The 26,325-nt window shown below is 42.8% G+C and overlaps 1 protein-coding gene across 7 annotated transcripts in view; it reads left to right on the forward strand.

The window, feature by feature from the left end:
- The window catches only part of LOC144771188 (aldehyde dehydrogenase family 3 member B1-like), a 1,013,654-nt gene that overhangs the window by 783,531 nt on the left and 203,798 nt on the right, over positions 1–26,325 (forward strand). For all 7 annotated transcript variants that reach the window (XM_078655887.1, XM_078655933.1, XM_078655870.1 and 4 more), the window contains one exon: positions 25,862–25,982. In XM_078655887.1, the coding sequence (XP_078512013.1) occupies positions 25,862–25,982 (121 nt within the window). The remainder of the gene's footprint in view (positions 1–25,861; positions 25,983–26,325) is intronic.

The following is a 26,325-nucleotide window of genomic DNA, read 5'->3' on the forward strand; positions in this document are numbered from 1 at the left end:
CTTACTGTCCAAGAGGGGTAGGCAGTTGACACCAGACCGTATCCAGTTAATAGCACGTCTTCCACAGACCAAGACTCAGAAGGAGGTACGAGCTTTTATCGGCCTCACTTCTTACTGTAGACAATGGATTCCCCAGTACGCATTTCTAGCCAAGCCACTGATACAGTTAACGACACAGGAGGCAGCCGTATCGACTGTCCTCCCTTGGACCCAGGAACATACACTTGTTTTCAATTAATTAAAGAAAGCTTTATGTAAAGCACCTGTTCTAGCAACACCGAACTACAGTAAGCCTTTCACACTTTTTGTTACAGAACGTGATGGTACTGCATTATCTGTTCTTACACAAGATCAAGCAGGACAATACAAGCCCTGTGCTTATTTTTCTAGCACATTAGACCCAGTAGCCCAGGCTCTGCCTGCGTGCCTCAAGTCAGTTGCAGCCACAGCACTAGCTATCAGACAAAGTGATTCCATAGTGTTAGGACATTCCCTGACAGTACAAGTTCCACACTCCGTGGAAGTTCTTTTAAACCGAACACAGACTCAACACTTGACAATTGCACGTTTAACAGGTTATGAACTGACACTGTTCCAGCCACACATAGAAATCAAACGCTGCAACATTTTAAATCCAGCTACGCTGTTACCGTCAGTTACCTCTAATCCTGCCACACATGACTGTGTGGAAGTTGTTAACACTATGACAAAGCCAAGACAAGACTTGACAGACATTGCATTACCTGATCCCGACCTGACACTTTATGTGGATGGTTCATGTATGAGAACAAGTACAGGAGAACTAGTAGCCGGGTATGCAGTGACTACTGAAACCGAAGTTATAGAAACACATCGTATTGACACCCTGTCTGCTCAAGCAGCAGAGCTAGTCGCTCTGACCCAAGCCTGCATACGAGCCAAGAACCTGAAAGTAAATATATACACAGATTCACGTTATGCATTCGGAGTCGTACACGACTTTGGAGTGCTCTGGCAAGAAAGAGGTTTTATGACTTCTCATGGAACCAAGATTCAGCATGGCCCCCTCATTCAAGCTCTGTTAGATGCAATACATTTACCGAAAGCCATTGCCATCATGAAGTGCAAGGCACATACGAAAGTTACTGACATCATTTCCCAGGGTAACGATCTAGCAGATCGAACAGCCAAGCTCACAACTCAGACTCCAGATATTCCAGTTAACACGACACCGACACATATTCCAGATCAGACTACTTGTATGACCGTTAAGGACCCTACACAAGATGTAATAGATATACAGTTACATGCCACTCCAGAAGAAATCAAGAAATGGTCTGAACAAGGAGGGGTCCAGACAGATCAAGGATGGTTGACGAAGGGAAAAGCCACATGGTTTCTCCCCGACTCTATGGTTCAAGTCATTATTAACACCGCACATAGTCCAGCACACTTAGGAGAAAAAGCCATGTTAGACAGTATTCAGAACCTCTGGTTCAACAAGCATTTACGAGCAGCAGCCAAGCAGAAAGTGCGTACCTGCATGATATGTTGTCAGTTCAATCCAGGTAAAGGTATCCCGGTGGAACAAGGTGGATTCCATCCTCCTGACCACCCTTTTGAAGTCCTCCAGATGGATTATATTCAGATGGAGCGATGTCGAGGTTTCAAGTATGTTCTCGTAGTTGTATGCGCTTTGTCCAGGTGGACAGAAGCATATCCAGTTCCAGATTACACAGCTGCGACCACTGCCAGGCAGTTGGTTCGTGAGTATTTCCCCCGCTATGGATTACCTAGGGTCGTGTATTCAGATAACGGCCAGCCATTCTCATCCGAGCTCATGAAACAAGTTTCCCTTCTGTTAGGGTACCAGTGGAAGTTCCATTGTGTACGCCATCCTGAAGCAGCCGGTCTCGTAGAGAGACATAACCAGACTCTGAAAATCCGCATTGCTAAAGTGTGTGCAGAGAAAGGTGTAGATTGGATAGTAGCACTGCCAGTCGCCCTTTTCTATATGAGAATGGTCGCTCACTCCCGTTCAGGTCTGTCCCCGTATGAGATAGTGTTTGGACGTCCCCCCAATATGTGGGGTACACCTAGACCCCGTACCATTACCGATGTTGACAGTAATATGCTGACAGATTACCTTGCCTCCTTGATGTCTGCACTACAATCTTGTCGTTCACAGGTTGCCGCTGCATTTCCAGACAACACCGAAGTGAAACCGCACGAGGTCGTTCCAGGTGACTTCGTCCTTGTGAGAAATTTTGATCGTTCAAGTCCGCTGGAGCCCCGCTGGAAGGAGCCCCGCCTTGTTCTTCTCACCACCCGGACAGCAGTGAAGGTCGAGAACCGAAAAGGGTGGCTACACGCCAGCCACGTCAAGAAATTCCATGGACTTAAAGCAAAAACTTTTCTCAAAGACTGCCCCGTTCTCAAGGACTGCCCAGACATTGAATCTAAACTTCCCCTGTTAGAGAAAACTCCGCAGCAGGAGTATAAAACAAAATTGAGGTCTAGTAAGTCAGCCAGTTTAATTGTCTAAGTCCCTCTCGGGTGAAACGGTTAGACAGGTTCCTGACATGTATAAGACAGACCCACACAGTGAGAGAGTTAGTCAAAACTCTAAGAGAATACGCTATCGAAAGAATATTTGCAGTCGATGTATAGCTACTCTGTTCTTTTTATTATTTTTAAGTCTTATGGTTACATGCATAAGTTATGCTTTGCATTTATGTTTTCCTATTTCACATGTACATATGTTTTCTAATGTTACAGTAGAGCACACATTTAGTGACCTGCCTCCTCATGAGTTATCCTATCGTCTTGCTATGCGTAATAATACTTTTATCCGAATGCTGCACTATTCACACCAGACCAGCAATGCCACTAATTGTTGGGTGTGTGGTCGACTTCCCCCTTTCCAGACACCGATGGGAGTTCTGCCACTCTTTCCTTATCCTTTTTCACATAATGGTTCGTGTGGAGCATGGTCCACGTTAACGTCATCCCTAACTGATATGTCCCTTCTGAATCGAACATGTTTCCCAGACAAGGAAGGTCTTTCCCATAGAACAGGGTTAGATCTAGAAAATGAAGTATATGATCTAGGTAATTATTCCTCGAATTTCATGGTTTTGAATGTTCAGTCCGATACTACTCCAGATTTGCCTGCTATTTCAGTTCTACCAGTTAAAGGCGAATTATGTGTCAGAAAGAATGGTTCCGCACATGTAGGACATAGTGATTGTACTACTGTGGTCGAGTATAGTGACAGTAGGAAATCCATTTTCAAAGCCTCACGTCATTCTTATTTTGTGTGTGGTCAGACCGCATATGTTCGTCTGCCCCCCGATTGGGATGGAACATGTTATATTGCCTTCCTACTGCCACCAGTTTTTCTAGCCCCATCTGATTATCACAGAAACACACATCTAGTACACGTTAGACATAGAAGGGAGACTGAGTCCCCAATTGTCGATCAAACTGAAACTGCCTTAGAACAATATCAAGACTTCAATAAAGGTTTCTTTTTCTTCATAGGTCCTGTCCAGAATAGTAAGTTAATACGTAGGCTAACCAGAACCCTTGAAGCAGTAGTGAATGAGACTACTTCCGCTCTAGGTAACTTAACTGAAGAGCAATCTGCTATTAGATTTGTCGTGCTCCAAAATCGTCTCGTCCTTGACGTCATACTGGCCGATAGGGGAGGAGCTTGTAGAGTCATCGGATCTAGTTGCTGCATTTTCATTCCTAATAACGCGCCGTCTGTTTATTCAGCTATAACCAGACTTCATAATATTGCCCATCAGTTACACCAGAATCCAGGCACCTGGACATGGTCCGGTTGGCTCTGGAGTATAATATCTGCCTGGGGATGGAAAGTATTGTCATTCCTAGGTATAGCAGTAATGATCATATTCAGTTGCTGCCTCTGTTTACAATGTGGCCCTGCGATTTGCGGCTTGTGTGCTACCTCTTGTATTCCTAGTCCTAAGTTCCGTTCCAAGACAATTCGAGACGAGCAAATGATGCTATATGAACAGATAGATAGTATCATGAATATTGATGTTTCCTGATGGAAACGTAGGGCACAAGGAGGGAATGAGGAAAATTATATTTTGCCTTGTTATATGTGCCTACGTGTTCCCCATCCTATGTTATATGTGCATGATCGATATGCATGTATCCCCCTATGATCGAGTAAAGACGCAATTATAGTTGTGTCCAACTCTAGTATGCCAGTATCCAGTTCTCGTGAAAGCAACGAGTATTAGGCCTATGTTGCCAACGTTTTACATTATGCACGTTAATTCACCGCATTGTCCCGTTTCTAGGCCTCAAAAGGGGCCCGGACACCAGATTCAAGCTCCAGTCTCCTGAACCCACTCCGAGGAGCGATGCAGCCCCCACCTGCATCCCTGACCCTTCACTTACTTCCTGCCGCGCAGCGCGGTGCCCGGCCTGGCTCTGCCTGCCTGTCTGCCAAGAATATGTTATGCCTCCAGTTATCAGTTCAGCTCTCCGTCTTCACATTCCTAAGCTAACGAACCGCATAAACAGCTCAGCTATAGTCTAGTCTTTCTGTCTCCATGTAAGAGAATTACTGTATTAATATTCATAGAAGATTCATAACACACACAATACATGTAGAATATATGCATGCACCAGCTTTAGTGTCAAGTAGCCTTTGCCCTGATAACTTTTAGATTCTATCAACATGTACTCCAAACACCAGATACCAGATATGCTATAGGTACATGTCGTCCTGACACCGCAGACTTTAGTCTCCTCTTCTAGTGCAGAAGTCATAGCCCCCAGTTCTCCCTGGTAACACGTCATTGCCCGTTTGCGCGCACCACTAGGTTAAAGGTCCCAGCTGCTCTCAGGTAGCCCCCTCCATGTTTCCGCCCACTTTATGACACTTCTGTGACGTTCACATCACATGTCTACGTACACGCCCTGTGCACGCCTTCTGTTTCCGCCCATGTGTTCTTATCTTACGCTTGTCATAAGTTACGCCTACTGTATGTAATGTATTTGAAATGTCTTACTATATATACACTGCACTGTTAATGAAATGGTGCAGCTGCCTTCCTTCCTAATTTATTTCAGGCTGTCCCGTTCCAGTCCCTTCCCTTTTGCCTGAATAAAGCCTGTTCAACTCGGATACATCGGATCCTGCCTCTTATTTATTGAGCTATCTGTTATTGTTAATATATTCAAAAATAGTACCGGTAATTAATTATTTATTTACCACACCTGGAGTAAAAAATATATGGCTCTAGAATCTGCTGTAGCTTGTTTCACTACCCACAATAAGGTGGATTCAATTATCTCCTCAATTGCCCAAAGAGGATCTAAAAATGTACTTACATCATCCTCCGGCTCTCCAGATAAAGATAGTAGATGTATAGACAATTGAAGCAAAAGCATCTCATTTTTAGCAGCGACCTCGTTAAGTCAGCCAATGCTTTGACAATGTTGGGGTGATATGATTGCAAGATGTGGCATGATATTGCACCATTGCTTGAACTTATCACAGAGGATAAGAGGGAGACAGCGAGAGCTATCCTTAAGGAAAAAGAACTCACTTCTTTCATTATTGATGCAGCAATGGATGTCTCAAATACAGGTTTTCAACAACTTGCAGGAGGAACGGTTTTAAGATGGCAAGGTTGGCTAGAGTCCAAAGCCTTTTGTATTATGATGCAATCAAAGATTTTGGATATGCGCTTCAATGGCCTTACTTCTTTCGGCATACATGTAAATGAGGCTGTTCATGCTCTGAAAACAGACACTGCCAAAACTTAGGGTCTACTACAGAATCACAGGTTTGGATCTTCTAATTCTCATGTATTCAAAGATCAGAAAGTTTAAGGCTAGCTTTCAACGAGTATGGACGTCAACGGCCCTATAATCGTCAAAAACAATCTTGATATGGTCAAGGATACACCTATAGCCGTAGTCAAAAGCAGCCCTATGGGAGACCGCCAGGACAAAAAGAGGTGCTTCCCAATCAAGCACCAATGGCAACGAGAAAAGAGCTTGACTCTCAGCCTTTACCACATTTCCCATCTCCTACACTGCAGTTGAGGGGGGAGAATGTCCTTTTGTTGTATTTCTATCTAGGACCCTAATTCGATATTCCTGATGTATGCCCTTATATGGTTATAACAAACAATATCCTTATAAAGGCATAAGAATCATATCCATATTTAGTAATAGCCCATGCAGTCCAAATACGGCAAGGCTACTCCCCTAGACTCCTAGAAAGTACAACGCGTTCTTTAATCAAACCAAGCCTCCAGCAGCCCGGGAAATCCCCCTGCTTTTGTTTTGATTTGAACAAGAACTCCTGGAGTCCAGAAAGAACTGTTAGTTCTTAGTGACGTCTTATGTCCAACCTTACGTCAAACCCGGCACCTTTCATGTATAAATATACCAACGCTGCCTTAAGCAAACACACGGTGGTTTGGAGCAGAGCGGCTATCTACTTGCCCGAGAGCCCAGCTGATGCGAGAGCCCACGGAAGCCGCCCCTCCCTTTTGACGCACTGAGAAAGACGCTGTCTTTTTCTCCAGCCGAGAAAATCCAGCTCCGGTGTTTCCAGCCACCCTTGCGGGTAGCTGGGAGATCGAGTCCTGAAGAGAGAGATACAAGGAACGGCGCTGACTAAACCCTTAAGAGAATTCTTGATTCAGATTCTTGGCAAAACCAACTTAACTTAAACTGCAACTTACTTACTCCTTCCCACGTATTAGGCTTAGGTCAGGTACACCGGGGTAGGCGTATTTAGAAGCACCAGTTGAGTACGTTAGTCAATGTTTTTATGTATGTATATATTTTATCTATTTTAAAGTATCATATGGCTAAGAAACCATATCAATGCTTTTACAGTATTATTTTATAATACTGCTTTTACTGTACGCACTTTACTTCATGTTAAGTATTGCAATTGTGGCAATTCATTTCTCTTGCATGAGAAAGAAGACTGCTCAATAAATAACACCTTTTATTGAAAACGCCCGTCTCTCTATTTCTCTGCACTCTGGTGAAACTAAGTATGCACGATTGACTGAGTAAAATAGCTGGCTATTGTTTTCACACGACTCTAGAGATACACTCTTATTCTGAGGGAGTAAAGTTGTCATGTTATATGGTTGTCAGAAGCTAATCCCTTCTTGTCTAAGTCCGGAGAGTTAACTCTTTCCTGAACATTCGAGAAAGTTTCTAGTGACCTCTGAGCTAGCTGGCAAAACTAATTAAGTCTAATATAGTCAGTAGAGATCTTGTCGACCTCAGTCCTACGTCTACACTGCTGTTTATATTATTCCAATGCGCAGAGCCTCTTGGGAATATAGGAACTACACTACATGGCGCCCAACGTTTGGTAAGGCGATAATCTAACGCAAGACACTAGAGTAACTCAGTCATGCTTTTTCACACAGAACCCTTTTCCCGTAAAAACTCCAAATGATGTCTGAAATGGGTAAAAGGTTAAAATCCGCCGGAACTTAGAAGGAAGAGATTCCTATGTATTAGTTGTTGGTTTAGTCAACGTTGAAGGATACAGTGTTCCAAAGTATTGTGCACCTAATCTTTGTTTCCTTGAAACTTGATCGGCAACAAAAGCTTTCTGTTAGTAAAAATTACGGAAAGTGAAGACGAAAGGGAGGCAGTTAGAATAACAGCTCAACTCCTAGAGGATGACACAAGTCTCCAAGAAAATGACCCGAATGCTATACTCATTCCGGTCAACGTAAGAAGAACTATAACTATTAAACTTATAGAAAATGGACTGACATCACGAGGTGGTACAGTCATATTCGTGGTAGAGGCCCATGAATATCGGCAAACAGAGGTATTCTATTCATGGATACACTTGCCAGCAGCAAACTCTGTAACAAAAGAATTCCACTATTACAAAATAGAGGAACTTCCGGATGAATACACCGCTTTCGAGGACGTTGAAATCCCACTAAATTACCAAGAGCACCTGCTCTGGTTTAAAGGCGCCCTAAAACATCAAAATCACATCACCAGGCTAGGTCCACTAGGTAGACCAGGAGCCATGTGGCCGGTTCTAGCCAGCTACACACAAAAGCCGGACATTGGAAAAATGTCAAGCGAAGAACTTTTAGTTAAACTAAAAGAATTAACAAAGGCATATAGAGAATTAGTTCAATTGGCATTGGACGATATAACATATCTCCAGAAATTGAAAGAAACAGATATAGCAGAACAACCATTTGAACTTGCCAGAATCATAGAAAAATCCTATGAAGAACTAGGTAGAGATAGTTTGGGTGGGAAACCAGTAAAACCCCAACTAACTGAAAAACCTGAAAAAACATTTATTAAAAATAATCTAAATACTCCAAAACAGAGTTGGGATGGTAATAAACAATCCACTCCCAGAGAAAAATGATTCCAGTCCAGAGGAAGGTCTCCTCAATTGAGGGAAAGATCTCCAGACCGAGGAAACAAGTCTCCCCAGAGGGAGCTCTCTGAGAAAAGATACAACCTTAGAAATAGGGATAATTTGAAAAAACCTGATAGAAATCAAGATATTGATACACGTCCCTCTCGATCTTTTCAGACTTCCTCACAGAAATCGGAAAGAAGAGGACGGTCAGACCACAAAGAATAGCACGTCAAGTCCAAAGACAAGGAACCTGCTCATCAAAGTAAATAATTACAATTTCCAAGAAAGAAGGTAGCAAGCATTAGAATTAAACATGCCGAGGATTCTGAGGACACAACTGAAAAATGGAGAGTGGACCGGGACAATGCTAGTGACCATAGCTCGCAAGATCCTGATGAATCTTCTGGAGACAGTGGACACGAATGAATACATTCAAGTGGAAACTGCAGATACCAGAGTCAGCAAACCTCATAAATTATACGAAATAACATTGCGTATAGAGGGGGACAAGACTAGGAAAGTAATTGGTCTCTTTTGGGATAACCTTTCGAAAGGCTATGAAATCCTTCTAGCTGAGAAAGACTGGCCACCAGAGTTTGTCAGGGAGTGCCCTCATGGCGAAGAAATGATTATGCCTGCCTTCTCAAATCATATTCGAATTCATAAAAAATATACACTTGCAAGAAAATGGGCAGTGGCCCAAGCTCCTGCATTATATAAAAATCATGTAGGATGGGATGAGGATTCTCCTCCTCACAAAATCCAGTTAAAAAGTCAACCCAGTGCACAAAGGCAGTACCCAGTTAAACAAGAAGCTAAAAAGCACGTCAGAGAGATCTTAGATCAACTTGATCAACTTGAATGCCAGGGGGTGATTGAAACATGCACCTCACAAATGAACAATCCTTTGTTTCCTGTCTCCAAGCCAGACGATTCATATCGTCTAGTTTTGGACTACAGACACCTAAACTCACACAGTGCAGCACTAATGAATAACATCGTGCGCAAAAAATATAAAACAACATTAGATATCTCTAATGGATTCTTTCGTCAAAACATTGCAACTGAAAGAAGGTATTTGACCGCTTTCTCAATAATGGGGTCGCAAAAACACTTCTGTCGACTCCCACAGGGATTCAAGAATAGCCCAGGATTATTCTCAGCAAGGGTAACAGAGTTATTACAAATATATGATGATGAGGCATTATCTTATGTCGATGGCATCTATCTCACAGATGATGACCTGGAGACTCACTTGAAAAGAGTAAACACCATACTACTTGGGTTTGCAGCTGAGGGTTACAAATTCAACTTTAAAAAGTCACGAATTGCCCATCTAACTGTCCTATTTTTAGGATATGAATTAGCAAGTGAAGGCAAAAGCCTAGCAGACAACTTCTTAGAGAAGTGCGCTGTACTCCAAGCACCTAAAACGCTGAAGAACTTACAATCAATACTAGGTTTCCTGAATTTCAGAAGAACATACATTCTAAATTATGCAGAGAGGGTTAAACCTCTCTATGAATTAATAAAACCTGATTTCAAACCAATTAATTGGACTCAGAAACACACAGAAATTTTAAGATCATTGCAAACAGACATGTTAGCTAAAACAAAATTACAAACACGGGAAAACATACGCAACCTTGTAATCCGAGTCATCCCAGGAAGATGCGGATTCACGTACCTGACCTCTAATGAGGGAGAAACGGTACCAATAGCTTACAAATCACACTTGTACACACAAGCTGAAATGAAATTCAGTCCAACTGAAAAGATTCTAATAGCAGTTCAAACTGCTGTAGCAAAAGAAAGAGCCCAACCCCAAGGCAGAAGGATAACTGTTTTAACAGCAGAATCAGCCCTTGAGGCATTAACAAGCCCACGCAATTTGACTGCTGTGGCATTAGATCCAAAATGGATACAATGGGAAAATTCTCTTGCTACAGAAGACGTGAAATACTAATTTGACCCGAAACTGAAAAAACTAGAAGATCTAGAATATAAAGAAGAATATCTTCTGCCAATTGAAGTTCTGCCTCTCGAACAGTACACATGTGTAATCTATATGGACAGATTTGCACAACATTACGATGTAGATAATAAATCCTACAACGCAGCGTGCGCGATTGTTAAAGGTCGCTGGCGCTTTGGTAAATTCAGACGAATAGTCACCAAAACTGAATCACTGAGAAACTGTTCAGCTCAGCGAGCTGAAATCGGGTCTTTAAAGATGGCGCTTGAAAATGCCGATCGTGAATTCCCGACACTTATTGTGTGCGATTCGCATTTCTGCGTCAGGTCTTACAATAATGACTTGCAGAACTGGGTTCAAAACGATTACAAAGATGACACAGTTGCCACAATAAAGCATACAAAGCTTTGGGAACAAGTAGTTCTTTTGCAAAAAGAACTACGAAAGACTCACGTGATACATACACTGAGTCATCAGCGTGATGGCGTTCGCGTTTCAGGGAATTCATTGGCTCTCAGAGCCACAGCGGAAGCAGCTCAACCGGCTTCCGTAGCCACAAAAAAGCGTTCTAAAAACACATAGACGGAGAAACCATGCTAGCGGTAAAAGCGTCTTTAAAAGGCGACTATGCAGCATTACCTCTGAACTAGCCACTCAGTAATACATACATAATTGATGCAAACTCCGTTCCTTTTGCTCAAATCCCTGGAGTGGGGGATAGAGTAATTCCAAACACAAACAGGAGAGTCTTCTTGATTGAAGCGGCAAACATGGGATTAGGTCTTAGGCACCAAGAGATCGTGAAATCTCTTAAAGAATTACAATCAGAATACTGGTGGCCGGGGATGAGCCTGCAACATTACAAATTTGCAATGGGCTGTCCAAACTGCAACAGAGATCGCAGTTGTGAACCGACCGGAGTATTGCCAGGACCCTTTTATTAGAAAGCATCAGGCTATCTATAAGCAGAAATCCAGCAGGAGAAATGCATCCCCATAATATTTAAGACTAGATTCACTTAAAATGTAGACACCAGCGCTCGGCTGACGCCAGAACTGTTATAAAAGATTTGCGAGTCTTTATCGGCACATACGCAATTGGCATGCTACATTCTGACCAGGGTCCTGCGTTTAGCTCTCGGGCTTACAAGGAGGCCATGGCCAGCATGGGCATTGCATTGCGGTACTCTTCTCCATTCCATCCTGAGGGAAATGCGGTAGTGGAAAGAAAAAACCGGGGCATAAAGCAATCTATAACGGCGAGGGTATCTTGCATATCGAGATTTTTGTCAAGCATGCAATAATCTTCACCTTACGCAGCTTGTGTCCGCCCCTACTCATGCAAAAGGTCACACTTTGGACATGATCTTTGCCGCTGAATCGTTCGTCTCGATCAAGGAGGTAGCGGTCCAATGTTGGACAGATCATGCACTGATCCATTTCTCTATTCTTTTACCAGCCGGTCCGCTGAGTAATAGCGTCCCGGCTAGGCCTAAATTTAGCAGGCAATGGGCTCGGTTACTGAAGGGCTCTAACTTACCCATATTACTGCCTGGGACTTTTGCCTTGGGTCAGAGCGTGGAGGAGAGCTATTCCACTCTCTGCCAGCAGGTCCTGGAGTCACTAGATTAGGTGATTCCACTGCGGAGGGTGAAAGATAAGCCGTTAAAAGCCACTCCTTGGTTTTCTAGTGATCTGCTCCAGCAGAGACTTCGCTGTAAACAGGCGGAGCGGGTCTGGAGGAGTCACTATTCGGAAGCAGATAAATTGCTTTATAAAAAATCCCTCCAGGACTATAAAGTACAGATTAGGATGGCTAAAGCCAAGTTCCTAGAGGCTACTTTGGCTAAAGCAAGTAACAAGTCCCAAACTTTATTTAAACTAGTCAAGAACCTTTCTAATCCAGCCTGCGCGACATCTGCCATTCCGGCCTCTCAGGAACTATGTGACTCTCTAGCCTTGGCGTTTGAGGAAAAAATTAATACCATCTTGAACGGACTTTCTGCCTCCAATTTGTCTAGCCTCCCCGCCTCTTGCTCCTCAGATCCGGTCAGCAAAGCGACTCGGGAGGTTCTTGAGGAGGAGGCAGCACAGCCTCGGCTGACCTGTTTTCCCGCTCCTTCTCTGGAGGACTTCTGCCTACTGGCCAATGGCGTGTCATCTGGCTCCCCGCTAGACCCACTGCCTCATAAGTTCTAGAAAATGTTTCAGGGGGAGCTCTTTCCACCGCTCCATTCCATCTGCTGTCAGTCCCTTGCCACGGCCACGGTCCCGGATAGTTGGAAACTGGCAGTGGTTACTCCTCTGCTTAAGAAGGCTACCTTGGACCCTTTGTGCCCGGCCAATTATAGGCCCATTTTGCTTCTGCCTTTCTCGGTAAAAATCATAGAGACACTGGTCACTAGGGTCCTGTCCAGCTTCCTCAAATCCAACGACCTCTTGGACGTGGCCCAATTTGGATTCAGGCCGGCCCACGGCACGGAGTCTGCCTTGGTGACCGTTTTGGACGACCTGCGTTCGCGTGTCGACATGGGAGGAGCGGCGTTTTTGGTACTACTCGACATGTCGGCCGCGTTCGATATGGTTGACCATGCGGTTCTACTTGGCAGGCTCCGGGAGTCCGGGGTGACCGGCCTGGCCCTGGACTGGCTGGCCTCATACCTCTGCAATAGGCAGCAATCTGTGGCCTTGCTGCCTTTTCGATCAGCTGTAAGAGATGTAACTGAGGGTGTGCCGCAGGGCTCTGCAATCAGCCCGATTCTTTTTAATTTATATCTTCGCCCTCTAATAAGTTTGATTAAGTCATTTGGCATGTCTGTCATCAACTATGCCGATGACACTCAACTTATTTTTTCTTTTGAGGGCAGGGAAGCAGTCTCCATGGAATCCTTTCACCGCTCCATGATTGTAGTGGCGGACTGGTTATGTCAGAACACGCTCCAGTTTAATGGAGCAAAGACCGAAGTTCTCCATTGCTCATTGGACCAAATGCCCCGTCCTTTACCCGAGGGATTTTGGCCTGTTTCTACCCTAGGCTCTGTAGCGGCGGCAGAATCCGTCCGCAACTTAGGCGTCCTGTTTGGGCCTAGCCTCCAGCTGGATGCCTGCATGTCACTGCTCCGCATGTTGCGGAAAATTCTTCCGCTACTCCCCCCCTCGGCAAGGACGGAAGCAGTGCATAGTATCATCCTCAGTAGATTAGACTACTGTAACACACTGCTTCTGGGGGCTCCTAACACCTTGGTCATGAAGCTGCAGCGGGTGCAGAACATAGCAGCCAAGCTAGCTCTTTCGCGACCGCGGTCTGCCTCGTCCTCTCTTGCACTCTCAGATCTTCATTGGCTTCCGGTTCAAAAACGGATCTGCTTCAAATCCTCTTGTCTGGTTTTTAGAGCCCTGCATGGGCTGGGTCCAGTGATGTTGCAAGATCTATTCTCCTGGTACTCTACTGCTAGACCTTTGAGATCCTCTTCGACCTTCCTGGTCACAGTTCCCAGGATAAAAAGGGTGAGGATGGGCGGCCGCTCTCTCAGCTTTACGGCCGCCAAACTTTGGAACTCCCTACCTCTGTCTCTAAGGTGCAATCAGGATCTCTTGTCTTTTAAAAAGGATCTCAAAAGCTACCTCTTCCCGAGAGCAGTGTAGTGTTTAACATCTGTTGGTAATGTTTATGGTCAAAGCGCCAGGATACCCTTTGGGTGACAGCTGCGCTCTATAAGTATGCTCACATTTACATTTTTACATTAGGTTCGGGTGATGGGTGGGTCCAACATTTAACAAGTGTCCAACGTAGTCTTAATAATCTGCCAAGAAATTCCCTAAAAGGTCTCACTCCATATGAACTATTGTTCGGTACTAGAATGTACATTCAGGATCTTGATTGTCACACTTCAGTGGTAGAAGAAAAATCCTTTGATATCAAAGACCGTTTGACTGTTTTACAGGACTTAAATGAAACAAGAAAAAGCCTGAGTAACATAAAGTTAAAGCAACAGCCGATAGCCACTGAAGAAAATCCACCTGTCCCAGCAAGACCTGTCTGGATTCCAAAGATTGGGGATCTGGTCAGAGAGAAGATCGCGGTGAAGAAGGAATTTGGGCCTTCTTACAGAAAAGCAGTACCTGTCTTAGCTGTCAGCGGAACAAGATCAGTTGTACTACCGCCCCTTGCTGGTAAAAAGGAGAACCGAGTTGTATCCATCGACCTGGTTAAACCACAATCATGTGGGCAATAAAAAAAAAAACTGTGATTCTGGGCAAATCACATAATCTCCCCGTGCCTAAAATGAAAGTGTGTCCTCATGTAAAGTAACTGGTGCTATGTAAAGCGCTCTGATAACTGATTCGGTTTGGTTCTAGTTCGCGCTATATAAAACTCTGCAAAAAAAAAAAAAGTAGTAGGCCCAGCCAACTCCCAAGAAATAGCAGAATACCAAAATTTGCTACAATCCAAGAGGTTCAACCTGAGAGACTAATCACATTTGATAAACCTGCAGTGAATAAAAAAGGACTATGCAACAAAGCCATGGAACTTGTGCCTCTTGAAACCCAAATTGCAACTGTTCGTCAAGAAACACCAATCTACAACGATGTAGCCTCAGGCCATGCTAATGAAACAAAAAAAGATCCAAAGGCAAATGAAAATCCAAAAGCAATTCCAACAATTGACAGAACTGCATCTGGCTACTTCATCAATTTCGATGACTTTTCTGAAGTGAGCATGAAGAAACGCCAACAACAAAAACTTTCAAAGAAAAAATAACTGAACTTTTTCACCAACTAGAAGAAACATATCTGATCTCACCATGGATTGAATTTTGGATAGTGTTAGGTGTACTTTTCCTCCTGCTTTGGCTCATCATGGTTCTATGTTTGGGAAAATGTATTGATGGAAAATACAGTACAATGTACACAGCAAGTCAGAACATCAACTTGGTCCTAAAGCCTCACACATCCTCTCACATCGAGAAAGGAGAACTTTCATCAGTGAACATCACAGCCAATCCAATACCCGGTGGGTAGCATGGGACAGAACTGATTATGAGATTTTTGGCCCGATTGAGCTCTTGAAATATCCACACCAGTTTAAGGTTTCCTTAAGTGACTTTGTGACACCAAGTACTTTCTCTGATGATTGGGACTTTGAAAACATTAATAATATGATGTCAGATTTAGTAATGTCAGCAAAATTTACAGAACATGATTATTTGCCGGGTTCATCAAATTATGAAGAGTTATATTGTTATAATCATTTTGGTGATCACTATTTGCATAAAACTGCTCAGCCTAGAAATGTTTTTACTTATAATCAATGGGAACATTGTCCAACTCCGCCTAAAGGCAGCTCGAAAACATTTTATGAGAAATTCCAATACTTCTGAGGGTTTAACAACAGTGATCCAGAATCGTTTTTATATCAAAATGTTAAATAAGACAGGAATGAAAACAATGTTGACAAATACTAAATTGATATATTCTGAAAAATGTTATGACAAAATGTCTACATTTGGTTTCGAATTTTGGAAAAACAACATTGAAACAAAAACCATCTGGTGTACCAAAGATTTTCAGGTACAAGGCCTAGAAGCATTATTTAGGGCCTGCATGATCCCAGAACAAATGATATTTCTGAATGACACAATTCATCAAACTACTTGTCTTGGCCTAGCTAAGATAAAATACTTAAATAAACCGTCTATTCCAAAGTCAACACCTGACAGTAATAGCACTATAGATGTTGAGATAGACGTATCCCATATTTTACACCAAAACAGAACACATCCTGATTGGAAAAAATGGTTGATCTGGCCCACAGATACAAATAACTGTCAAGATAGATTCCTGAACAAAACACAGGGGTTCAAAATGACCAGGCCAGACCCAAGATACTCCCAGAGACAACATCCAGGGATAGTTACAACATACAGTGTAGGGAAACTATGCCTTGAGTGGCTACAGAAATCCACACTGGCAGAAATTAAGCAACACTTGACTTTACTTAAAGACGGTGCTGACTTGCGTGATTTCATACTGGAACCACGCAAACAGCGTCAAAAACGTTTCATATATGCCAGTATATACGCTGCTTACAACGAGGCTTGGAAAGTAACACAAATTGAAACAGCAGAAAAAATACGAGAAATTGATCATATTAATTTGGAAAAATCACTTTCTGTAGTGGACAATGGGTTAATGACTCTGTCCTCCAGAATATATTCACTGGACAGCATTGTATCATCTGCTATTGATATAATAGAGCAGGACTTGCTAATGTTACAACATGTCCAGTCCCAATTGCGTTCTATTGTACAGCTTGGCTAGACATTGCAAAATCTGCGTTCAGGCTACGTGCCATGGCGTTTAATCAACACAACGTCATTATTTTCTATCTTTAACCTTACTGATAAACAAATCAGTTTGGCACAAAAAAGAGCAGACTATACGATTCTGAGCATTGAAAAACTTGAGAGATTACCATTAACTATGTCAGAAAGACCTGTCATTGAATGGATAATACACGGAATAATCACAATTCCGATAACAACTTTCCAGTTTAAATATTGCCAGGAGTATATACCAGCAGGCCTGTATGAAAGGTTGGGTAAAGGATACATCAAATCAACCTGGGATTTACCTTACACACACAAATGTTATAGTAAAGGAAAAAAGGAGGTATTCCTTAGTGGAAAATATTGTAATAAATCACTAAGTGGTACACTTCTGTGTCAAGGTATTAACTTGCATGGAGCCTGCGAAGGGTCTTCAAATAACCTTTCATGTCACCTGGATGGCACTCCTGCAAAAAAGATAGAGTCATTTTTCAGACAGCTTTCCAACAGCAGCTACGTTTTAATAAGTGACCACAGCTGTTGTGGAGTGGTGCCAGGAAATCCCTATCTCGTAACCGTTAGCTCCAGGGTCATTTGCTGTATGCAAGTATTGTATCCATACAGCAATCTAGACATGGAGGCTGCGTTGTGGCCTTATTTGAATATCTCTTCTATTCGAATTGATACTTTAAGCAGATTGAAGTCTATTCTTTTACAGACAACTGTGCCTTTAACCTCGTCCAAAGAGACGTATGAACTGCAAGTTGCAAGGACAGCGGCAGAGATACATTCCTTATTATCAACAAATTGCCCCGTCCATTTCGTAGAAATGTTAAATCAAATCTTAAACATGTCAGATACCAGTGGCATCGCGCATGTATTTAAGACAGTTTTTTCGGGACTGTTAACACCCTTTGAAACAGTTCTGGGCATCTTTCCGAATTTTGTCCATTCTGTCTTTGGCGGCCTACCTCTACTTTTGGGACTCGTAGCAGGAATTTTATTTTTGATCCTTCTGCTTCGATATGGCAAGCCAAGCCGCAGACAAGACTCCAGCAATGATGGGAGAAACGATCCTAGCTATACGCTACCGGGACCGCATCACTAAAGTCCTCGGATTAGCCCGGCTAAGAGATCAGAATATGACCTGGTTTCTTTCATTCAGACCAATCTGGCAAAATTGCATCTTACCTGTGCTTCGATGTATGCTATGCGCAGAAGAATGCATGTTGTACGTCTGTCTTACACTACCATCAGCAGTACCAATGGATATAGATACCTTGCTAGGTCCGGTAACGACTCATGCATCGTGTTGTCCCCGGCGGTTACCTATTCGGATGACGGCATTCGTTGAGACTTCACCACTACGAGTATGTGGCAGTGGAGTACGAGATGAGAGCAGCACCACACAGGTACAACCTTCTGTGAGCATTGCTGATCCTGACATCGATGATAGCAATCATTCTCACACATGCACTGTTTCGGCATTTTCAAACTTGGTCGAACTTTCACCTGATGTTGTAGACCAATTTTTTGCGAGTCTGTCTGATATGATGTTCTCCTCAGTCAACGAGAATAACTTTTAAAAACAATGAGCACACAGCGTTCCCTGAACTCTGAATTTGGCCTTCAGTTTTGATAAACACAGCCACTGAAAACATTTGGAACTATTTTTCTCCTGAAAGCGAACTTATTTTTTTTTCACTTCCAAAATATTTACCCTTTTTATGGCACATGTACTCTGCTTAAAGTAAAACTATTCTTAGAGAACAGAGCTTCTATTTTTAGGATACGAGAGACAATATTTTACCTCAGCCTCTAGCACATGTGCAGCATTTTGTATAAATATGTGATGGAATGGTCTCGACCTTCTTTTCTGTATTCAGAGCCATTTCATGTGTAATTTTCGCAATTCATTCAGCTGATATATATATATATATATATATATATATATATATATATGCACTTTAACTGAATGATACCACTGCTTGAAAAGCGTACAGTACCAATACTCATTTTCGTGTATTTACCATATACCATTTCAAATGCGATTTATGTATTTTGGGGTGGGTTGGAAAACACACATGCATCGTTATATGTTTACTATTGCTTAGTTTTAGTAATGATGGACATTAAATCATGGAGAGGGTGTTTTGTTTCTATCTAGGACCCTAATTCGATATTCCCGATTTATGCCCTTATATGGTTATAACAAACAATATCCTTATAAAGGCATAAGAATCATATCCATATTTAGTAATAGCCCATGCAGTCCAAATACGGCAAGGCTACTCCCCTAGACTCCTAGAAAGTACAACGCGTTCTTTAAACAACCCAAGCCTCCAGCAGCCCGGGAAATCCCCCTGCTTTTGTTTTGATTTGAACAAGAACTCCTGGAGTCCAGAAAGAACTGTTAGTTCTTAGTGACGTCTTATTTCCAACCTTACGTTAAACCCGGCACCTTTCAGGTATAAATATACCAACGCTGCCTTAAGCAAACACACGGTGGTTTGGAGCAGAGCGGCTATCTACTTGCCCGAGAGCCCAGCTGATGCGAGAGCCCACGGAAGCCGCCCCTCCCTTTTGACGCACTGAGAAAGACGCTGTCTTTTTCTCCAGCCGAGAAAATCCAGCTCCGGTGTTTCCAGCCACCCTTGCGGGTAGCTGGGAGATCGAGTCCTGAAGAGAGAGATACAAGACCTCCCACTTTCTATTACCAAGGTACGGAGCTGACTAAACCCTTAAGAGAATTCTTGATTCAGATTCTTGGCAAAACCAACTTAACTTAAACTGCAACTTACTTACTCCTTCCCACGTATTAGGCTTAGGTCAGGTACACCGGGGTAGGCGTATTTAGAAGCACCAGTTGAGTACGTTAGTCAATGTTTTTATGTATGTATATATTTTATCTATTTTAAAGTATCATATGGCTAAGAAACCATATCAATGCTTTTACAGTATTATTTTATAATACTCCTTTTACTGTACGCACTTTACTTCATGTTAAGTATTGCAATTGTGGCAATTCATTTCTCTTGCACGAGAAAGAAGACTGCTCAATAAATAACACCTTTTATTGAAAACACCCGTCTCTCTATTTCTCTGCACTCTGGTGAAACTAAGTATGCACGATTGACTGAGTAAAATAGCTGTCTATTGTTTTCACACAACTCTAGAGATACACTCTTATTCTGAGGGAGCAAAGTTGTCATGTTATATGGTTGTCAGAAGCTAATCCCTTCTTGTCTAAGTCCGGAGAGTTTGCTCTTTCCTGAACATTCGAGAAAGTTTCTAGTGACCTCTGAGCTAGCTGGCAAAACTAATTAAGTCTAATATAGTCAGTAGAGACCTAGTCGACCTCAGTCCTACGTCTACACTGCTGTTTATATTATTCCAATGCGCAGAGCCTATTGGGAATATAGGAACTACACTACACTTTTTGCTCCCGCTTGGGTGGCTATAACATCGGACAAATGGGTGAGGCAAATTTGTATTTCAGACCATACACTAAAGTTCATTACTAGAGCCCCTGTGAAACCACTCAAGAAAGAACATCATATGCATCTGAAGGAGTTTCAGCAGGGAATTCTCTTAATTCTTCTCAAAGTAGTTATAGAGATTGTCCCCAAATCACAGAGAATTCAGGTTTTATTCCAGGTCTTTCCTGATCAAGTAGAAGACGGATCAATGGAGATCAATCCTGCATCTCAGACAGCTAAACAAGTTTATGAAGAAGCAATCTTTCCATTTGATGGGCCTACAGGAAGTCCTCCTGATAATGCAGGGAGGAGACTTCATGACCTCCCTGGGTCTTTATGATGCATATTTACACACACCCATTCATCAAAGACACAGAAAATAACTAGGATTCCTAGTAGTGGGGCAGCATTATTATTCAAGATGCTTCCTTTTGGGCTGAAATCAGACCCTTAAATTGTTACCAAATGGCTCGCTCCGGTAAATGCCTTCCTCAGGGAAGAAGGACATCAGGTGTTTCCATTCCTCTATGACTGGCTCAGCAAGTTGCTATCAAAGAAAGAGGCAAGAAGGCCTATAATGCCCCTCATCAATCTGTTCAGAGAAAAATGTTCATTGGAACCCCGGTTCCTGGGTGCATTACTTGACATGCAACTGGGAAAACCTTTTCCAGTACAGGAAAGAGGGAAACAGTTCCAAATTGTGCCAAGGAACATCTCTATTAAACAGTAACAGTTAGGCAATACAGATTCACTTATTGTCGTGATGCCTAGGCCTTGTTCCCTTTTTCAGCCTCCACACAAGTCCTATTCTCCAGGAGCTCGACTCACAGTGGAATCAAGTTTAAGGATTTTGGGAATATCCTGTACAAGCTTTGCTGGATGCTTCTGACAAAGCAGGACCAACTTTCTTACCTGCGTCAAACAGGATAATACTTACAGCAGATGCATCCATGGATGGTTGGGAAACTCACCTGTGGAAACACTTAACCAGAGGCCTATGGTTGGATACAGAACACGTCACATCAATGTGTGTGAAGTTGTCTAGTCCTGCAAGCATATTGTTCCAGGCTAATAGGTCAGCTCGTCCTAGCCAGAACGGACCACACAACGTCTATGTTCTACATAGCCAAGCACGGAGGAACACGATTCTGATCCATCTCAGAAGAGGTTCAGCAGCTGTGGAATCAGGCCATTTCTCACAAGATTGATATCTCGGTGGAACACTTGCCAGGTTGCCAGAACGATCAGGCAGATACACTCAGTTAGCAAATGTCAGATTGTCACAAATGGGGTCATCAAACAATCAATCTGTTTGCCACTCCGAACAACAGGAAATGCCTGTGCTTCATAAGCAGGTTGTGGCATTTGGGGACAATGGTCAATGCTCTTTCAATCATTTCATTAAAAAAATGTGCCTACGGCTTTCTTTCTTTTTCGCTGATCCACCTGGTGCTGAAGAAGGCGAAGATAGACCATTGCTCTCTGATCCTCATTGCTCCGGCATGGCCACACCAACATTTGTACAGCAAACTGCTGCAGGTATCAACATGTCCAGCCATTCTTCTGATAGTGCATCTCCACATTCTTTCCAGACATCACAGAGAGGTTCTTCATCATGATCCTAAGTCACTGAACTTGACAGCCTGGTACCTGACCACCTACAGTTTGGCCATTTGGATCTTTGCAAAAATGTGAAAATATTCTGTTGCAGACTCGAGTTCCAGCGACCAAAATGACCTACAAAGCCAAGTGGAAGCGTTTCTTTACATTGTGCAGAAATAATGGTCATTATCCACTGAGAATAAAACCACATCTAATCCTTCCATATTAGTTGAATCTAGTGAACTGTGGGCTTAAAAATTATTCAGTTGCGTTACATTCACCAGATCCATGGGAACTTATTACTGTCTAAAGTCAATTGATGCTTCCTCCTTTCAAACCAATACATAACCACATTTAAAATTTGTCTCATGGAAAACGGTGCTTCTTGTGGCCTTGACTTCTGCAAGAAGAGTTGTAAAGATTCAAGCATTCACAATCACGGAACCTTTCCTTAGTTTGGCAAAGGACAAATTAATCGTAAGAACCAACCCCATTCACCTAAATGAACCTGTCATTCTTCGATCTTTCTTTCCAAATCCATCTACTTCAGCAGAAAGATTGTTTTTTTTTTTTTTGTTTTTTTTTAGAAGACCTTTATTTGCATCATTAGGATAAACATGTACGGGCCTACAACCATTCCGGCCGGCCACAAATCAAAGACAATCGAGAAGCAAAAGAGGCAACACGAGGCCAGGTGGCAGGCAAGCAAACATAATCGAACAATGCTAGAAATGGGAGAAGCAGCAATGACGGCCCAACAGCAGGATCAATGAGGTCTATTTTATAATGAGGGGACAAGGCTCATGGCTGAAGCAGAAAGATTGTTACATTCTTTAGACCGACATAGATGTCTCAGGATCTACATAGACAAGACAAAGGACATATGCACATCGGACCAGCTGTTTGTGTCTTTTGGACAGCCAAAGGCAGGCTATCCCCTGCCCAAGCGAGAGATAGCGCATTGGCTCTCAGCTTGTAACTCCTTCTGTCATGCCAAAACCAAGCGCCCACTCAAGGGAAGAGTGAGGGTGCATTCCACTAGGACGGCACTCTATGCTGGGTGTCCTTAAAAGACATCTGCGTACACCTACCTGGAAGAGACGGCACACATTCGCAAAGCGCTACTGCCTAGATGTGGACGTAGAAGCCAGACACTTCAGGGGGACAAGCTGCCCTAACTAACAAACATGATTCAGTAAAGTTGAGCCATCTTTCTGCTTGTGTTATGTATTATAATGTGTACTGCTTGATATACTAATTCAAGCATATGAATATATAAAATATCCAATGTTGGAGAAGAAATGAGTTACTTACCTGTAACTCCAGTTCTTCAACTTTTGTATATTTTATATATTCACATGCAACCCTCCCTCTTCCCTGGTCAGAGGCTCTTCCAATTTTATTATCACACTTTTGCTTTGAAATCTGATCTATGATGGCCTCTAGGGAGAGTTGGAAAGCTTAAGGTTTCACCTCATTGGCTGAAGTTTGGGTTCTTTCAAATGAAGTGGACGTGCTACTAATTATACAGTGTTTCAGAACTGTGGCCATTTCACACTGTATGCTGTATATTTCACACTGTATACTTCTATTTTACTGTACTGAGGATTCCCAGCCTGACAACAGTAAAGGATTCAGGCATGTAAATATATAAAAGATACCAATTTTGGAGAACTGGAGTTACAGGTAAGTAACTAATTTCTTTTGTCTCCTGTACCTCCTTGCCTTTCCGAAATAAGGTAAAGATACTACATAAATATGACTTTAGAAAAAGTGCTTTGAGAACCCCACATGTTGTTGCGATTATTCAGTGCTTATGGTTTTAATGGAGATGTTCCTAGAAGAACTAGGATTACGGGTAAGAAACCGTTCCTTACTTTTAATTTTCTAGTAGAAGTTTATATTATGTTTAAATTAGGTTTATTGTTCCATTGTAAAATAATTATTTTATAATGATATATTTAGATATGTTAAATGTTTGCATATCTCTCTCACTAAATATATATATATACAAATATATACATATATATATATATATATATACATATATATATATATATATATATATAGCTATTTATTAACATCATTTATAATTTAATCACTTTAACGCTAGTGCCTATTGGATTTATTTTATTTCCCTGCCTTGCAGTACCAGTTGTTGCTCATGTGTGTTGTGCCCCGCTTGCTCCAAAGCTTCACTGAAGTACATTTGATCCTGTTTTTCCACTTCTAGGTACAAAGTAAATTCAGAAGTGTAGTTTGTGAATAGCAGTGGTCTTGCTCTTATGTGGATGTGAGTTTGTATTCGCATGACCCTCCCTCAGGCACTCACATTGTTGAGTAATTATTCTGTATTTTCCTACAACTCTCTGTTTTCAGTCCCACATTTTCACCTAAATTCTATATTTATATATGGGTTATCACTCTGCATAGAAAAGAATGTAGAGGTGGAGGCAGAGGTCGTCGTAATATAAAATGTAGATTGTAAATAGACCTTCTAGCTGCCAAATGGGAGCCCATATTACAAGCTGTGCATCTTGATTCCAGTTTCCAACTAGACCAGGGAAAGCTGTGATTCTAATGGGAGGGTTGAGGAATTACCCGTCCAAGGCAACTGTAACTATAGGGTGGCCCCTGCCCAGCTTTAGAATGCGGTACACAAGGGGGTGGTAATGGACAGAGCATCTGAACCAATCAAACACTCACACCCAGTCAAAAGATCTGGGTTTAATTCATCACCGTTCTTTAGCCCACTCTGCCACCCCAGTTCAGACATGGCTATATGCAAATCAGTCTGACCCTGTGCCTCATGGGAACAGTCCAGCCCGAACTGCCAAGCCATGCCTTCCCTGGACCGGAAACAAGCCTCCGAGGACCGGTTTCTGGCATTACAGCCGTCTTCAGCCCGGCTTAAACCCAGATCTTTTGACTGGGTGTGAGTGTTTGATTGACTCAGATGCTCCGTCCATCACCATCCCCTTTTGTACCGCTTTTGGCCGCCATGGGTGTGGCAGGGTATGTTCAGACGTGAGTCCCTTGCTCACTTTGCCACTGGATTCAAGCAAGCCGGGCTGAAGACGGCTGGAATGCCAGAAACCGGTCCTCGGAAGCTTGTTTCCGGTACAGGGAATACATGGCTTGGCAGTTCGGGCTGAACTGTTCCCATGAGGCACAGGGTCAGACTGATTTGCATATAGCCATGTCTGAACTGGGGTGGCAGAGTGGGCTAAAGAACGGTGATGGATTAAACCCAGATCTTTTGACTGGGTATGAGTGTTTGATTGACTCAGATGCTCCGTCCATCACCATCCCCTTTTGTACCGCAGCTTTAGAATGCAGCAGTTGGTTCCAGCATATTTAGGTGAAGGGATAAGGCTGACATTAGATGTCAAGTATCCTAGTTAAAACATACACACTGAACTATATCTTTTTCTGTCTTCCCTACCCAATTACTTGCGTTCCTTGTTAGAGGTCCTTTCGAGGTTTTTTATAGCACCCACTACCTGTATTGAGTCTGTTTCTGAGCTTCCCCAATAGTTTCATTCAATATAAAGAAGTCCTGAGTAGACTGCTAGACCTTTTCATTGGGACCAGTAGCAGTAGGCGGTTACTGGGCAGTATGCGTGGTAGATACCGATATTCACCATTGGTGCTTCAAAGATATCAACTATTTCATTTCATTCTCTAAACTTTCTCTCAAAAGTGACAATAGTGGTGGTCGAGGGATTGTAACTCAAATACAGTATAACTAGTAATCACCACAGGGGCTTTACACAGACCCCTGCAGCCCATGCTGCGCAGGTGGTGGTGATGGGCGAGACTCTTTCAAGTGGGATACAATCAGCCCAAGGCAAACGATTGTCATGATGTGCGGGAGACTCCGATGCCTTTCGTCACATTCTGTAAGGGGGTCCCATAATTTAGCAGTACGGCACTCAATCATACTATATAATCTTAATCTCTGGCCAAATCATATCTTTTAAGATGGTTTTATTTAGAGGAGCGTGCAAAGAGTGCCAGGAAGTGATAATAGAAAGTTGGAGGTGTAAACTTTATATTTCTTCTCCCAGGCAACAACTCTAGACACTGCGTATATCCGGAAGGATCCGTTCGGGGTGGCGCTCATCATCGCTCCCTGGAACTATCCCGTCCATCTTCTGCTGATTCCACTCGTGGGTGCCATCGCTGCAGGTGAGTGAACATGCGTGAGTGGAGTATGAAGCACAAGACACAAGCACTGACCCTGCTCTATCCACACCCACTGCTGAGCTACTGCCCCCTCCTTGTACTCCGAGTACGCCTACACTCACCCTACAGCCAGCAGTCCTACACTAAACCTACAGCCAGGATCCCTTCATCAGCCCCAGAGTCAGCACACCTTCACTCACCCTACAGCTAGCAATCCTACATTCATCCTACTGCCAGCACTTCTGTTATGTTAAGTTTTGTCTATAACAGAGTTAGGTGTGGAATGTAACCGATTGTGCAAATGTGGAATTTGGTTATTTAGAATACCAAAGCCACGTTCCAGGTG

The sequence above is a fragment of the Lissotriton helveticus genome, chromosome 1_1, assembly GCF_964261635.1.
Source record: "Lissotriton helveticus chromosome 1_1, aLisHel1.1, whole genome shotgun sequence".
NCBI lineage: Eukaryota > Metazoa > Chordata > Amphibia > Caudata > Salamandridae > Lissotriton > Lissotriton helveticus.